At 42.4% G+C, this 18,297-nt stretch overlaps 1 protein-coding gene across 1 annotated transcript in view; it reads right to left on the reverse strand.

Moving 5' to 3' along the window:
- The window catches only part of LOC135215261 (golgin subfamily A member 6-like protein 22), a 147,829-nt gene that overhangs the window by 21,108 nt on the left and 108,424 nt on the right, over positions 1 to 18,297 (reverse strand). The window contains exon 9 of the mRNA XM_064249796.1: positions 6,431 to 7,723. Within this exon, the coding sequence (XP_064105866.1) occupies positions 6,431 to 7,723 (1,293 nt within the window). The remainder of the gene's footprint in view (positions 1 to 6,430; positions 7,724 to 18,297) is intronic.

Consider the following 18,297-nt stretch of genomic DNA (forward strand, 5'->3'; position numbering starts at 1 on the left):
GATAAATTGGGTGTCATCAAGGATAGTGATGGAAATGTATTGCATAAGGATGAAGACATTAAGAAGAGATGGTGAAGGTATTTTGAACAACTGTTAAATACTGAAAATGAGAGAGAGGAGATGGGGGGAAGCACAGAGGGTGGAGGGACCAGTGATGGAGATACAGGATACAGAAGTGAAGAGGGCATTTAAGAAAATGAAGAATGCTAAATCACTAGGTTCATCGGAGTTCCAAACCGAAATTATCAAATTACTAGGTACAGAGGGGGAGACATGGATGCTGGATTTATTAAAAGCTATTTGTGAAGAGGAAGAAATGCCAAGGGACTGGGAGGAGAGTCTAATGGTATACAAGCAGAAGTGAGATGTCATGGATTGTGGTAACTAAGGGGAAATTTAAACTAACTGAGCATGGATTGAAGGTTTTAGAGAGAATACTAGGTGGGAGATTAAGAGAAATTGTAAAGATCGGGAAACAGCAGTATGAATTCAAGAGAGGAAGAGGGATGATGGATACCATCTTCATAGTAAGACAGCTACAGGAAAAGAGGGTAGAGGGAAACCAGGAGTTCTATTGTGCATTTATAGATCTAGAGAAAGCATACAATAGAATCCCAAGAGAACTGATCTTTTGGTGTTTAAGGAAAATTAAAGTCCCAGAAAAGTTGGTTGGGCTGGTTGAGATGATATTTAAAAGAATGAGCACAAAAGGGATAACAGCAGTTGGGAAAACAGAAAACTTTGAAGTTAGTGTTGGATTACACCGATGATCTGGTGATTACTGCTGAAAATGAGGAGGACCTACAGAGAAGGGTTAAAGTGTGGCAGGAGTCTTTAGAGGGGTGGCTTTAAGGTGAATGTGAATAAAACTGAGGTTTTGCCGAGTAGTAGGGAAGACAGACAGAATAGTAATACAAGAAAGAAGAGGCTCGATAATAAAACAGGCAGAAAAGTTTAAATACTTAGGATCTACTTTAAGCCAAGGGGGAGGATGTGAGGCTGAGGTTGACAGTAGGATAAAAGCTGCATGTGGAAAGTGGAGAGAGGTAGCTGGAGTGGTATGTGATAAGAAAATGCCAATCAAGCTAAAAGTTAAGATATAACACTGTGATAAGACCAGTATTAATGTATAGAGCAGAAACATGGGCTCTAAGAAGAAAAGAGGAAGTAAAGCTTGAGAGAACAGAGATGAGAATGCTGAGGTGGATTATGGGAATATCGCTGCTTGAGAGATTGGAAAATGATGAAATAAGAAGATTGTCAGGCTTAGTAAAGATTACAGAGGTGATAAGAGAGTCACGATTGTGATGGTATGGGCATGTGTTGAGGATGAATGATGAGGAGAGAGTGAAAAGGGCTTGGGAGGTACTTTTTAGAGGAAGAAGATCGAGAGGGAGACAGAGCATTAGATGGCGAGAAGAGGTTTGGTGGAGGATGATGCCTTTGATAGAAGGCAGTGGAGAAGGCGCATCATGTAACCGACCCCTTAATGTAGGGATAACAGTGGGAAAGAAGAGTTTTGAATGATGCCTGATATTAGTGAAAATAAGAATAACAGCATTACAGTCAACTCCCCGTATTCATGTTCTCAAGATTCACTGATTTTTCTGTAAACGCTATCTAAAAATTATTCTAGGAAAGACTCGCTCATTCATGGGTTTTTCTGTGGAATGTATCTATAAAAATATTTGTGGGTCTCCATTATTGTTGGATGTGAATTTGTTCATAAAGAAACATTCTGTATTTTCATATTATTTTCTGTATAATATATAACATTAAATATTAATAATGATAATATTAAGTCATACAGGTACTCACTGGTGATGAATGTTGATTATAGATGATGATGATGAATTAGTTGTGCAATTTAATGAATAACAGTGATAACAGACTGCACAGTAAAGCAGACGAGTTCCATCTCTGAGGGTGCCTTTTCACCTTCTTCAGGAGGCGCTTCATCAGGAGTTTCAGGAGGCTGCGTCATGTTTAAGTACTTGCACATTTTCACGAAGGTGTTATGATAGGCCTTCATGATATCATTAACAGTATTATTGGTAAAATTTGTGGTCCTTTCTTCATTCTTATCCCATGCCTTCATCACTGTCTGTATCTACCTGACTTTCCTGATCCATTTCTACAATGAAATTGTTCAAAACCCTGTTTCATTGGTGGGACAGTAAAGAGGGTGGCAAGTTTTTCATCAAGAATGACCTCCCAAAGTATTTTCCACTGTTCATACTAATTCTCGATGCAGGCGACTGTGCTTTTAGTCACGCTGTAATGGGTTGCTACTTCTCTGTGACTTTTGCCCTCTCTTACCATAATAATCATGTCTACTTTCTTCCCATTTGTAATTAACTGTAAGCACCTCTGCCGCTTAGGCTCTTTGCCAGAAGCCTTTGGAGAAGCAGAACGTTTAGAGGACATTTTAGTGGATGATTTCAAAGAATATTCTTAGTCCATAGTAAACCGTACATGCAAAACATGCACAGACGAGAGAATATTAAACTGTATTGGGTCAACTGGATATACATTGGATATATAAGTACAGGCAGTCCCCAGGTTACGATGGGGGTTCCATTCTTGAGATGCGTTGTAACCCAAAAATCGTCATAAGCTGGAACATCGTCAAAAATCATAAGAAAACCTTAGTACTTTTAATGCTTTGGGTGCATTAAAAACTATGTAAACTGCATTCTTATTGCATTTTTCATAAAAAAAAAACCTTAAAATATAGATTATTTTGCATTTTTGGTGTCATATTTCTTCTGCCAGATCAGCATTATAGGCGCTGTGACCCTGGGACATGCGTCGTAACCCTGGAAATAATTTCTGATGAATATAATTGAAAAGTGTTGCAACCTCGGAATGTTGTAAGCCAAATCCGTTGTTACCCGGGGACTGCCTGTACAGGCAGTCCCTGGTTATCAGCAGGGTTCTGTTCCCGGGCGTATGCCAATAAGCAAAAACTGCCATTAACCGAAACTGTGATTTATGGCACCATAATGACACCTTCAGAGGAGATGTAACTCCTCTGCTTAGCTGTGCAGTCATCTTTATCGCCATTCATCATACTGCATAGCTAATTCATCATCATCATCTTTAGTCAACATTCATCACTGGTGAGTACCCTATTTACGTATACGCATTGTACTAGTATGTACAATATACCATAAATCGCCAATTTTATGGTGCTAGACAAGCGGACTCGATTATCGGCGATCCAGTTCTATGGCGCTAGACAAGCGCCATAAAACTAGATCACCGATAACCGAGTCTGCCGATAACCAGAGACTGCCTGTGTATGTTACAATGATATTCTGCACATACGATATATTTTATTAAATGCTTTGTTTTAAAATGATTTTTAAATATCATACGTACATAGTACTTAAAGTGTTTTAGGATGATATAAGTAAGCAGAGCATATCTAAAATATGTAGGACAACAGAAATAGCAGGATACGTACATTTTCGTCTGCAGTACGTAGTATTTTCATATGTAGCAAGTATATTTTCATGACTAAAAACATTTTTTAAAATATAAGAAAATTGACCAGTTTTCAAATATTACAGCTCTGTAATATGTTAATGTGAACATAGAAAAATTTCAATAACATATATCTGTTTTTCTTAAAAAGTGCTTCACCCATGCCAACTTTCTGTAGATAAACAACTCTTCTGATGCAGTGATGCTCTTTGAGAGGAGCAGAGCAGCACCCAGACGAAATAACACTCGATACACTATTGGCTGCAGTCTGGAAAGCAGCCAATCCAGGAGCAGCATTCATTTTCCTTGGAGCTCATTGACTGTTTGGCATTGATTGGTTGAAACCTGAGCCCCATCTTGCCAAGATAGAAATGTAGGTATCACTCGTCCCTCCTTGATCGAACTCGCTGCATAGCAAGTTACTGATATATGCGGCCATAACAGCGAATCTGTTTCGGCTAAAGAGCGTCCTGCTCCCTCTAAGGCTTCTGGCAATGAGCCTAAAAGATAGAAGGCAGTCATGAAGCTCAACAAGAAGGTGAAAGATCTCGATATACAAAAGGAGGGCAAAAGTTTTGCTGCGGTTGGCTACCATTTTAATGTGAATGAGAGCAAGGTGAGATACACTGAGAAGAAAGAAAGAGAAATATGGAAGAGCGTAGGCATGAGCTTCTTCGATATTGCAAAAAGTGTCGACAGTGCTAGATAAAATAATCATGAAACTCTATCAGCAGTTATCAACTACATATTTCATAAGGTGACGACGTAGAAGCACAGGAAGGCAATGAAGAAGAGGAATTTGAATTCTTACCTGAAGAAGAAGAAGAAAAGGAGGAAGAGCCACAACCAGTGCCATCATCAGCTCCTCAAGGTTTTCAGGCAAGTTAACAATGGTTCCAGCGGTTCCTGAAGCGGTTCCACCTAGGTTCTGCTTCCCTACATGGGGAAGCAGAATCTATGGACAAAGTGGCGAATGCAAAATATCCCGAGACCTTCAAAAGGATTCTGCAGGAGAAAGGGTTCTGTCCAGAAAAGGTGTTCAATATGGCCGAGACTGGTCTGTTCTGGAAAAAGATGCTGCCTAATGTTTAGGAATGTGGCTGGCTTTATGCTGAAAGCAAGCCTAATTTACAAGGCTGCAAACCCCACGGCACTCAAGAATAAGAACAAGGCATTATTGTCTGTGCTTTGCATGCATAATCCCAAAGCCAGGATCACCAAAGTCCTTACAGAGTACTGGTTCCATCAAAGCTTCATCCCTCAAGTTAGGGCAACTTGGACATGGAGTTCAAGGTGTTGCTGATTATCGATAATACTGGTGGCCACTCTCTTGATCGTTATTACAAGGGAGTCCAGCTCGAGTTCCTCCATCCCAACACCACCTCTCTCCTCCAGCCAACAGATCAGGACGTGATCCATGCCTTCAAGGCACTCTACAATGTGAACTCCTTCCAGCACCTTGTTGATGCAATAGACCATGACAATGAATTTATGCGGAAAAGAATATTAGTATAAATTCAAGATTGCCACGTCTGTCCATCATCAACCGGTCACTGAAGGACATAAAGAAAGAGATCCTGAATGTATGCTGGAGTAAGTTGTGGCCAGACTGTGTGCATAATTATAGAGGCTTCTCTCCTGAGGATATTCAACATTCGGCCATTAATAAGGCAGTCGAGTTGGCAAGGATTCTTGGTGGAGAGGAGCAGGAGGAGGAGGAGGAGGGACTGACTTTAGAACGCCTGTCCCAATTAGGAGAATGATTAAGGATATGCAGGAGTTTGTTTCAACATGGGATCCTTACATGGAATGATCCTTAAAGTTTTCAAATATCCTTGATACAGCATTGGAGCCCTATAATCAAGCCTCACCAACATGAAGAAGCAACGACAGCAGCTGCCAATCACGATGTTCATCACACATACAAAGAAGGACCCTCCCAAGCCTCCCCAAACCATGAAATAGTACCTCCCTAATTGCCTTCAGTAGTGACTCTTGAATAGCTTGAAAAAGCGTCTCCCCAAACGGCCGAGTTAGTGCCTCCCAAAGCTTCTCCTGAAAGTGAAAAGGCACCCTCAGAGGAGATGCAACTCCTCTGCTTAGCTGTGCAGTCATCTGTATCGCCATTCATCGTACTGCATAGCTAATTCATCATCATCATCTTTAGTCAACATTCATCACTGGTGAGTGCCCTATTTATGTATATTGTACTACTATATACATATAAATTTTTTTTAATGTTCATACATATTTTTGTTTACTCTCTTGTGATTTACATACATACAAATGTTTCCCTTGTAAAAAGAAAATGGGATGGTATGAATAGTAGAATGGTAAAAGATGAAAATGTGCATGGCCGAATATTTAGGGGGGACTGGATTATTTTCACACGTATGTAACTAAGTCATACAGTGCATATGTATATTTTTAACCAAAATGTATAAGATTTATTTTGAAAGGATATTAATAATATTATGTATTTCAAAGATTAATAAAGTAATAAGATAATAGTTTAAAGAATATTTGATGTAGGATGGTATTATTAGGGATACATACTTTGGTGTTTGAACGTTCAAGATAGGCAGTCGTAAGAATTTTTAGAGGGGGTTCTAAGAATTTATAGATTCTAGCTATTTGATTGGGGGGGGGTTCTGGTAAGCATCCCCACGATTACGGGGGTGTCCACTGTATATCAAATTAAGTTGTCCATTAAGCTGAAAGAAGACTTGAATTTACTAGTTTAATTACAGGAAACTATAGAGTCAGTAGTACAACCACCCCATCACCTAGTTTAAACTTTATTCTAGTCAAATATAAAATAAACTAACAGGTCTTGATTCTGTAGCTTTTTGTTATAATTTTTACCTACTGCAGTGTTAGTCATCAAAAGGACTACATATACGTATGGACTACATATATTCAAACAAAATACAAAACTCACCTGAGCTTCTAGCTTACTACACTTCTGAGTAAGTTTTGCATTTTGTTCCTCAAGAAGTTTGCACTGTTTTTGTTTGGATTCTAATTGTTTGCTTTTTGAACGTAGCTTCCTCTGGAGTTCCAAATATCCTTTGTTTTCGTCAGCACTATCCTTCTGTAATGATTTTTGATGATGGAAGCTTTCTCGCCACTCATGTAAACAATCATTGATTGTATCTCGAATCACAGCCAATATTTCTTCAGCCCCTTCTCCATTTAATTTCATACTTTCAAGTTTCTTAACCAAGTGATTTACCCTCTCCAGATATTCTTTGGATTCTCGCATTTCACCTTCAGCACCACGAACATCTGCTTGAGGTTGAGCATCTTCAAACCTAGCATTATCTATTCCATTCTGGAATTCTGTAGCAGAAGTCTGTGTAACTTTATCACTTACTTCCCTTAATTTTACTTCTTTGTTCACATTATATTCTTTATGAGCCTTCACATTTTTAGAATTTTTCAAATTCCCTTGTAGTACTTCTCCTGAAGATATTGAAGCTTTGTCACCTTCAGCACTGCTAACATGTAGAGCTGGCCTATCATTTAAGTCTTCAGTGATTACAGTTTGTTTTCTAAACCCATCTTCCTCTCCTCTAGTCACTTGTTGTCCATTTTTTGTTTTGTCTGTGTCTTCAATTACTGTTTTCCTAGTTCTATCGTTTTCAGTTTCCTCAGAGATACTGGATCTTTCATTTTGAACTTTATCTTCATCATGGATATTATTTTCTACAGCTCCATTTCTTTCAACTTCTTCCCTGACATTTGTACTTCTAACATCATCATCCCTCATAATAGTTACTGTTCTTGTACCTCTTTCCTCTCCATCACTTCTGTATCCTCTTCTCACACCATCATTTTCGTGCATCATTCTCTCACTGTTATGATCATGACCAGAAGTTCTATCATCAAATGTTTCTTCCCATCTACCAACTTTTTTCAGCTCATCAATAGTTTGCATAAGTTCCTGTATGTGAGATGCATGACTGTGCTCTGTCTCTTGTAGTTTTCCATGCACCTCTTGCAGCTGATCTCGATATCCTTCTATGGCACGTTCATACATTTCACGTGTTTCTGCAAGTCTCCTCATCCACTCATCCTCTAATGCAGTACTTATATCCCGAGGATCAGGCTGTGTGGCTCTCTCATGAGTACTTTTTAATGACTTATGAAGTGTAAGATTTTCTTCCTTTAAGGCTTCCATTGCCTGTAATCGCTCTTCACATTCTGCAATATAACCATCCTTTTTAATCATCTGCAAAGAGAATAAAAATTATTAGGAAATATTAATATCTAAAGAACTTTGCATTTATAAATTATCACATGTCATCAAGTACAGCACTATCTTGCAATATTGAATACTATTCTATTAAAAAGCACATTCATATAAACCAATATTACTATCTTACTAGAACCTTTCACTTTCACATGATGAGACTAGTAAGACAATGGTTTACCTCTGCAAACCATAAAACAGATCTAAATGACTATTTTTCTACAGAGACTGTTGAAATTTTTCTTGCTTCACCAATGTCTCAAAATATTTCAGTGGGAAAGAGAAATGTAAAGCAATAGATTAATGTTATTTATTTGTGACAGCAACTACTCAGAGGTACTGTGATAAATTAGAATTTATTAAAAGGAAATTTGCAACTTGTAGGATACATACACAAAGCAAATGACAAGGTAGGCTAGTTACTTTATTCTAAATGAAGATCCTCAATCTTCAAACAACAACAACAACTGTTATGTTCTCTTAAATGTAAATATGTGCTGGCTTCAATGGATGGATTATGAAATTTAGGGACAATCCCAAGCACTGGGGCCTATTTTGGTCATTCACCGCCATACTGGCCTCAATCCAGTCAGTGGTTTCAGTATTTTGTGAATAATTTCACTCTTTTTCATCATTTATTATTGATTTTTATGAAGGTTGGGTGCTCCCACTAGCAAGTTGTGCTTGGATATCTATTCTCATTTGTGTTAATCACTTTTTTATGCCATTTTTATTTATTGTATTATAACAAAGAGTAAGTGTACTATACCATTTTGCTTCTTTGCGCTTGTGAGATAAATGGTGATTATTAGATCTAATTGGGCGCTTGGCTTTGGATTTATTTATATTTACCTTATTTACAGTGTTTTTTCTGCTTACCCTTCTAACATTAATGATGTTTTACTATGCTCATGTATGCTATTTAAAATGTTTCATCTGATCATATTGTTACTGCCTGCAAATATGGCTAATTATAAACTTGGTGAAATTATTCATCCAGCTTCTAATCTCTTTCTGTGTAAAAGTACTTTGTTGATATCTTTCTATATTTATAGTACTGGTGAACTCTTTCACTTTCACTGGGGTATTTTTAATGCCTGTTAGTGGACAACTACACTCCCTAGTTTGCCTGTGGTTGTGACACAGTAGTCTCAGCTTGTATCAGACAAAGAAGGCATTTATCACTCTTAAATGAACAGATTCCCATTACAACTGTGCTCAACTGCATGGATCCATGTACAAAGCCAAGCTTACAGCCACTTCATAGTATTTTTTGAGAAGCACTTTGTATCACCCAAAACTCAAGTTACAGTTCTCACACTTTAGGGAAGAGAGCAATGACCTGAGCTACTTTAGCGATAAGTGCTGTATCAGTTTTCATCACAATAGCCACTCCAATAGTCACAGCTGCAGCCAGCTATAATGTGCTTTGATGATGTAGTGACCAATTTTACATAAGGTATACTACCACATAAATAACATTAAACAGGTTTTGATATAGAAAAAACCTATTTTTGGTAGTCACTCTTGAGTCCTTAAGTAGTTACCCTTCCATGGTCTACCAGACCTCCATGGTGACCAGAATTCGCTCTTACCTGGTCTTTTTAGTCGGGTATCGTGTCGTAATGATAAGCACTATAACACGTGATGGAGTATATAATTGACTCAAAGATATGATGGTATTTTCCCTTATCTTCACATAGGCTGAACTTTTTCCAACATGAAAACCTGCAAAAGAAGTGACTATTGCGCATATGTTTCCACCATATTGTTTACAAATGGACCGGTACAAGACCAGGGAGCCATTACTGTCTGTTGGTTGATACAGAATGATCTCTTGTCCTAATCCCATGCCTACATGTCAAGGAAGTGGGAGGATTTTGAGGACTCAATAGCAGCTACCAAAAAAAGGTTTTCTGGGCTCAGCTCGTGTCAGCCAGTGAAATATCCTTAAGTTCATTATTTCTAGGTAAATAGTCCTAATATTACCAGAGAAAAAATAAAATCAAGAAAAATGTCAGTCAAACTGACTCGCTCACTCTATAAAAGAAGTGTCGGTATGGTAACGGGCGAGTGAGACCACTACCACGAGCCATTTACCATTTAGACCTTCCATCACAAAATCCCCCACCTGAGAGAGCTGATACCAAAGGGTGATGCGTCCGCTACTACTACTACTACTGACGCCAAGCGGAGAGCAGCGCCTCTAGTGGCCATCCTTTATCATTAGCTCAACAACGCCAGTTTTGATTTTTGTCCCTCGTGTTGTTTTCGCTTTTCTGGATTTATTTCTCTACGATGGAACGTGCTGCTATCGCTTCGGCTAAGTTAAGTGCCCGATAAGTCTAGTTTTCGTATTTTGGTCTTCCAGGGACCAGTATTTTCCGTTTTTTAGGTCATATACGGTCACCTCGTTGACTCGTGGCGGCCATGAGCCGCCTCGTGTTGTTAAGATTTCCCAGTCTCCCATACTGGGACATCTTATCCTTATGGGCTCTTATTTTACGTTCATCTTCTTGTTACATCGTATTTTAGAATTAGGGTACACAGCCCATACCTTATTACCTATTATCTCTTAGTTTGGTATTTAGGGCTATACTGTTATTCTCCCGCCCAGCATCCCAGCTCTTGCTCTTCATCGGCTACTGCTGGCTCCGAGTAGTCGACTGTTCTTCGGATCAGTTCGCCTCCTCCTGGGCTTCTTTCTCTCCTACTCAAGTGTCCCTTCTATTCTTTTACGATGTATTTATATTTATTATTTATCAGTGTTATTTAGTGTGTTAGGCTAGCTCGGGCGCCTTGTACCTTGTGTTGGTACAGTTGGATTCACGTGGCCCCTCTTGTGGTTGTGTTGCTACCGCGTCTTGGTCCACCACCGATCACGTGTCCCATTAGGCGCCTTACCCTCTCCCTTCCCTCCCTTCCACGTGGTAGGGAGGGGTCTGGTCGGGCCTCCTCGGTTGTTATGACAACCACTGTAGCCTTCCTCCCTCTCCCTCTGAGGGGGCCGGAGGAGTCCCATACCAGCTGGGGGCCTGGGTGACCACTTTTGTCTCGGGTACCGGGGTACCCGATGAGTGGGAGTTTGGGGGGTTGGCCACCCTTCTCTCTCTTGCCCGCCGCGACCACCCCGGTGTTCCCGTCTGCTCTCCCTCTACCATACCCTGCCCCTACCATGACGGACGGAGCCCCTGCTCACTAGCCGGGGGCCCCTTCGGTTATCGGTTGTTTTTGGCTCTGCCAGCGGGCGGGGTAGGAATTTGCCAGTGGTCTATATAGCTTGCCTAGTATATCTTCTTTCCGCTACCGGAGGAGAGCTTGCTCACTTACACGGGCCCTCCTCTAGTAGTCGGAAGAAAAGCATGTCTTATTCTATAAGTATGCATGCCCTTACTGATGTTTTTATTTATACATATATATATATTTATCATCTTCACGGTGTTATTTTTCTGTCTACCTCCGTCGTTCTCCGTCGTGGTTCCATGGGCTCCTCACCACTCCTGGTTGGTCTTCTTCCCCGTCCCCGGCGTACGCTGCGGACTCCAACCAAACCGCCTTACTAACCACACGTATTGCGGCGGAGGACTAGTTTTACTCTAACTTACATACTCCGGCATGCAACGGAGTCTATGTTAGGCTGTAAGTGTGTAATCTCGATACTCATGTATCCCTCCACTTACAGGCTACTAACTGCCAGGAACCAGGCTGCAATGCAGTCCTCTACGACCCCTGTGCCCACGAAGAGTGCAGGACCCACGCCCCGTGCGCCACTACCCACGGCGAGCTGATTGTCTGGCACCATGAGGCATGCACTATCTGCTATGACCTCGTGAGTCAGCTTTTGGGTGGGGTAAGTAGATTCCTGGACAACTTTCTTGTAATCAATTGTTTATCTTTAGTTTTAAGACTTACTTTAAGCTGTAACTCCGCCATCAGAGGCTTCATATCGCCTTCTCTTTCAGGCTGCCGCCGTGAACGAAGTCGCCTTGGCAACCTTGAAAGCTTGGGTAGGCGGCTTCGGTAAGAACGCCGCCAAGGGACAGCCTTATATTCTGGATAGGAAGTTGGCTATCCAGATCTTCCCCGGAGGGAAGGCGACGGGGTATGTCGACCCCGCCTCGGCAGCCCCACTCGACGCAGGAAACGGTGCCGGACGTCGCGAACCTGGACTTAAATATTGAGCCAATGGCGGTAGGTGCCGAGGACTTGTTGGTCGAGGTAGGTGTTTCGGGCGCTCAAGGGCTACCTTTGAGCGCTCCTGGATCTTCTTCTCCTGTCCCTTCTTCTTCATCTTTCCAAGGATTCACGGGATCTGAGATCCCTTCGCCTTCACCCGCTCTTTCTGTACCCCCGAAAGTGAAGGGACAAAGAGAGCAGAAGACCCTTCATAAGACGACTTCCAAAAAGTCGTCGTCTTCTTCGGCACGGAAGTCTTCGACATCCTACGCCGATGCGGTGAAGGCCAAGCCTAGCTCTTCCCACTCTAAAGGTTCAAGAAGCAAGGCTTCTAAGGAGAAGGCCCGAGCTCCGGCCGAGCCAGTTCCACTGGATCCGCTCCGGTGACTCCTGTTGGGGTGGCAGCATCTAGTGCTTTTGATCCCACCACCTTCTCAGCAGGAGTATTGCAGCAAGTGGGAGAGATGGTCGGCTCTCTCGGTACGAGATTTGAGCAAATGTTTGCTCAACTCTCTAGTACAATCAATCAGTCCGGTCAGTCGATCCAAGACCTCTCTAACCGTGTTAGAGAACACGATGACCGTTTCGCTGGCCTGAGTCAGGCCCCGCAAGCGAACTTCCCAGTAGGAGGTACTGGTTTAGTCCAGCTACCACCCTACGAATCCCTGCCGGCTTTCTCTATGAATAATCCTTGGAGGGTAGCAGCTTATGCCCCCTTCAAGGACGGCATGATCTCTATTCCGGAGTGTGGAACGAGAAGGATTGAGGACTTCGAGTTCTACCCCCCCGGATTGACTAAGCCTTTCATAGGGTATGCCAGACTGACCCAAACAGCCCTCAATAGAGAAGACAAAATCTCTAGGGAGACTGTTTTATACAGTAGGGATCATGCCCAGAGGGAGTGGGTTCACTGCCTGGAGGATTGGGATTGCACGAATACCAAACTCCAGGCCTTCAAGAGCCCTTTCACTATCTTTGCCACAGAGGAGGAGGCTTCTCTCCCATTTGCGACAAAGATGGTGGAAACGACTCTTCAAGCCGTTCTTAAGGACGAACCCGTTCCGCAGTTAAGGGAGGCGGAACCAACATCCCCGCTCTTCCCTGCGTTCGGCGAACTGTGGGAGAACTTACCAGCTACTTTCACAGTGGGGAAGCTGAAGCCGGACTGTGCTATGGACCAGTTCGGTGAGAAGCTCCCTAGACTGCCTGATAGCCTTATTCAGGCAGAATTTGATGCCCGAACTAGATTTGGGAGGTCACTTAACTCCCTGATCATCACGGAGATGGCTGCCCTCTCGTACGCCACCGAACCACTCTTTAAGATCCTGGCGAAGTCTCAGCTTCAGTCAGTGCAAGCTGATGCTTTCGATTTTTTCACGGCCAGACGAAATTGTCGAAAGCATGTTTTGCAAGAAGCCACTATTAGGCACGAACCTAATAGGCTTCTTGCTTCCAGCATGTGGGGTGCGGACCTCTTCCCAGAAGCTTCTGTGAATGAGGTACATCACGAGGCTGCAAGGCTTAACCAGAGCCTTAGAGCCAGATGGGGTATCTCATCCAAAAGGAAGCAAGAGAACCCGCCCGCATCTGGTAAGAAGTTGAAGAAGACTAGTAGAAGGTTCCAGCCATACCAGAAGCAGCAGCAGCAGCAACACTTCGTCCAGGCTGTCCCAGTTACTCAACAGGGGCAGCCCTCGACTTCAAAGCAGTCAACCCATCCTCCTGTTGTCTCCTCAAAGTCAGCCCTCGACCTCATACACCGTTTCGCCGGCTTTCAGCTTTATGTATGAGAGCCAAGCATTCCCAACCTTTAACAGGTTCTCTAGGGGAAGCAGGGCGAGAGGTCACTTTCGTCAGCGAGGTTCAGGAAGAGCTGCAAGAGGCAAGCACTTCAGAGGAGGGCGCGGAGGTCAACCCGCTCAGCAGCAGTGAGGCTCCCCAGGTAGGAGGGAGGCTGTTCCTCTTCCGTCACAGGTGGGGGTTCAGCAAATGGGCACAGAGCATTGTGTCCAAAGGATTGGGTTGGAGTTGGATCAAAGATCCCCCGCCAAACAAATCATTCTATCAGGTACCATCAAAGGAGTTGACAGATTATGCAGAGGAACTCCTTCAGAAAGGAGCTATTGTGAGAGTCAAGCATCTAAAATTTCAAGGGCGCTTGTTCAGCGTGCCAAAGAAAGGCTCAACAAAAAGAAGGGTAATCTTAGACTTGTCAAAGCTAAACTCTTTCATTTGTTGCGACAAGTTCAAAATGCTGACCATCTCGCAGGTGCAGACTTTACTTCCCCGTGGGGCCGTCACCACCTCTATCGATCTTACAGACGCATACTATCATATCCCTATAGCGAGGCACTTCCGTCCATTCCTAGGCTTCAAACTAGGAAATCAGAAGTTCTCTTTCAAAGTGATGCCCTTCGGACTGAATGTAGCCCCCAGGGTATTCACGAAAATAGCGGAAGTAGTAGTCCAGCAATTGAGATCGCAAGGGATAATGGTAGTAGCGTACCTCGACGATTGGTTGATCTGGGCACCAACTGTCGAGGAATGTCTCAAAGCCACGAAGAAGGTAGTTCAATTCCTGGAACATCTGGGGTTCCAGATAAACAAAACGAAATCCAGATTCACTCCGGAGACTCGTTTTCAGTGGCTAGGCATCCAATGGGATTTATCCTCCCACAATCTGTCAATTCCGGTGGTCAAAAGGAAAGAAATAGCCAAGTCAGTGAGGCAATTTCTCAAAAACAAACAAACTTCAAGGAGAAACCAGGAAAGAATCCTAGGTTCCCTTCAGTTTGCCTCAGTGACGGACATCCTTTTGAAAGCAAGACTGAAGGATATAAATCGAGTTTGGCGTTCAAGAGCAAACGCCAAATCTCGAGACAAGTTGTCAGTGATTCCACAAATCCTTCGCAACCAGCTCCGTCCATGGACAAAAGTGAAGAATCTTGCCAAGTTAGTTCCCCTTCAATATCCTCCTCCGGCGTTAACGATTCACACGGACGCCTCCCTGTCCGGTTGGGGAGGATACTCTCAATTCAGGCAAGTTCAGGGGACTTGGTCCGCCCAGTTCCACCACTCCACATAAATTTTGGTGCTGGAAGCAATGGCAGTATTTCTTACCTTAAAGAGACTCCTCCCCCCATAGAAGTCTCACCTAAGATTAGTTTTGGACAGTGCAGTAGTAGTACACTGCATCAACAGAGGAGGGTTCCAAATCCAAACACGTGAATCATGTCATGATAGCCATCTTTGCTCTAGCAAACAAGCACAAATGGCATCTTTCTGCCACCCACTTGGCAGGGGTAAGAAACGTTATAGCGGACGCATTGTCCCGGTCAGTCCCTCTGGAGTCAGAATGGTCTCTAGACGACAGGTCGTTCCAGTGGATATGCCAGAGAGTACCAGGTCTCCAGTGGATATGCCAGAGAGTACCAGGTCTCCAAGTAGATCTATTCGCCTCACAGACGAACCACAAGCTCCCTTGCTATGTGGCCCCCAACCTGGACCCTCTGGCTTATGCCACAGACGCCCTGTCGATAGACTGGAATCGATGGAAGAGAATCTATGTATTTCCTCCAGTGAATCTTCTTTTGAAAGTTCTGAGCAAACTGAGGACTTTCAAAGGTCTAGTAGCCCTGATTGCTCCAGACTGGCCAAAGAGCAACTGGTATCCTCTGCTTCTGGAGTTGGGTCTCCGACCTCAACGGATTCCCAACCCCAAACTGTCGCAACCAGTACAAATGAGGACTGTGTTCGCTTCCTCAGGAATTCTTCAGACCCTAACTTTATGGACTTCATGAAGTTTGCGGCTAAAAAAGATGCTAACACTGATCCCCAAAACATCCTTTTTCTAGAATCAGATAAAAGGGAATCAACTATTAGACAATATGACTCGGCTGTCAAAAAGTTAGCATCCTTCCTGAAGGAAACGGACACTACAACCATGACAGTTAATTTAGCTATATCCTTTTTCAGATCCTTGTTTGAAAAAGGCTTAGCAGCTAGCACCATTACTACTAATAAATCGGCTTTAAAGAAAATCTTTCAGTTGGGTTTCCAAATAGACTTAACAGAATCTTACTTTATGTCTATTCCCAAAGCCTGTGCTAGACTTAGACCTTCTGAAAGGCCTACTTCAGTTTCATGGTTCTTAAATGACGTCCTCAAACTAGCTTCAGATACTGACAACTCGTCTTGCACATTTATAATGCTACTTAGAAAGACGTTATTTTTATTAAGTCTGGCCTCAGGGGCCAGAATTTCAGAACTGTCGGCTCTATCCAGGGATTCGGGTCATGTAGATTTTCTCCCCTCAGGAGAAGTTCTACTTTCTCCGGATTGCAGCTTTTTAGCTAAAAATGAGGATCCTCTTGCAAGGTGGGCCCCTTGGAAAGTCATCCCACTTCCGCAAGATCCTTCCCTTTGCCCAGTATTAACTTTAAGAGCCTTTCTATCTCGTACATCCTCTAGATCCTCAGGTCCTCTTTTTATGAGAGAAAAAGGTGGCACCTTATCAGTTAAAGGAATCAGACAACAGATCCTTTACTTCATTAAACAAGCTAACCCTGAATCATTTCCAAGAGCACATGATATCAGGGCAGTAGCTACTTCAATTAATTATTTCCAACATATGAATTTTGAGGATCTTAAGAAGTATACTGGATGGAAATCACCGACAGTCTTCAAACGTCATTACCTGAAGTCCTTGGAATCATTAAAATTTTCAGCAGTAGCAGTGGGAAACAGTTTCCCCTGACTCTGCACAGTAGTTGTAGTATAAGATCCAGGTCTCCTTTCTACCTACCTTGTCCAACATGCCTCACCCTACTGCTATGCTCTTCGTGGTACTCTAGCCTTAGCCGCTAGGATTCAATTGGTGGACTGCCCCATTTTATTTTTTGCTAGGGGCACCCACACATTATGCATATAAATGTGCTTCAGTGTCTACCCTTATTTTTATGCTAGGGTAGAACACAATGTGTTTGTATATTTTGTAAATACCAATTAATCTTTGTGAATCTTTATATATAATTGTTTGGTTACCATTATACTATTCTGTACTTACCATTATTTAATCTAAGCTAATTTTAAGTACCTTATGTTAATATAGTGTAATTGGTTCTTTGATTCACTTATATCATATACTGATCTTTTTACAGTTTTTGTTTCATTTTGACCCTTCATTACCATCTTGTCTGTTTCTCTGGTACTATTTCACAGGCCGACACGAGCTGAGCCCAGAAAAGGGATTTTGACGAAGGAAAAATCTATTTCTGGGTGATTGGCTCGTGTCGCCCTGTGAAATATCCTTAAGTTCATTATTTCTAGGTAAATAATCCTAATATTACCAGAGAAAAAATAAAATCAAGAAAAATGTCAGTCAAACTGACTCGCTCACTCTATAAAAGAAGTGTCGGTATGGTAACAGGGGCGAGTGAGACCACTACCACGAGCCATTTACCATTTAGACCTTCCATCACAAAATCCCCCACCTGAGAGAGCTGATACCAAAGGGTGATGCGTCCGCTACTACTACTACTACTGACGCCAAGCGGAGAGCAGCGCCTCTAGTGGCCATCCTTTATAAAATGATCATCTTGTCCTGCAGGGTGGGCAAGGAAAAAACAGGGTGGGTTTCACAGGGCGACACGAGCCAATCACCCAGAAATAGATTTTTCCTTCGTCAAAATCCCTTTTTCCTGCATCAAAACCTGAATCTTTATAAACAGGTTTTGATATAGAAAAAAACCCATTTTTGGTAGTCACTCTTGAGTCCTTAAGGAGTTACCCTTCCATGGTCTACCAGACCTTCATGGTGAGCAGACCAATGTCAAAGAATTCTCTCTTAGCTGATCTTTTAGCCGGGTATTGTATCATAATGATAAATACTATATCACGTGATAAGAGTATAAAATTGACTCAAAGATAAGATGGTATTTTCCCTTATCTTCACAAAAGCTGAACCGTTTTTCCAACATAAAAACCTGCAAAAGAAGAACCGACTATTGGGCATGCGTGTCCACCATATTGTTTACAAATGGACCGGTACAAGACCAGGGAGCCATTACTCTCTGTTGGTCAATACCGGATGACCCCTTGCCCAAATCCCATGCCCATATGTTAGGGAAGTGAGAGGATTTTGAGGACTCAATAGCAACTACCAAAAAGAGGTTTTTCCTGTGTCAAAACATGATTTTTTTATAGTGTAGTTGCTTGTTTTGTCCTCAAGGAGCTTTACAAAGAAATTGACAGGTCATAAAAGGCTTAAGCTCGCACATTTTAATCCCAACAACCATAAGAAAATACATTTCTGGTCCGAGGTCAAGCCACAAGCTTCAAGTCCCCTTCTTTATTCTAAATACTATGAACCTTAGATT

This window comes from Macrobrachium nipponense, chromosome 5 (assembly GCF_015104395.2).
Source record: "Macrobrachium nipponense isolate FS-2020 chromosome 5, ASM1510439v2, whole genome shotgun sequence".
In the NCBI taxonomy this organism is placed as follows: domain Eukaryota; kingdom Metazoa; phylum Arthropoda; class Malacostraca; order Decapoda; family Palaemonidae; genus Macrobrachium; species Macrobrachium nipponense.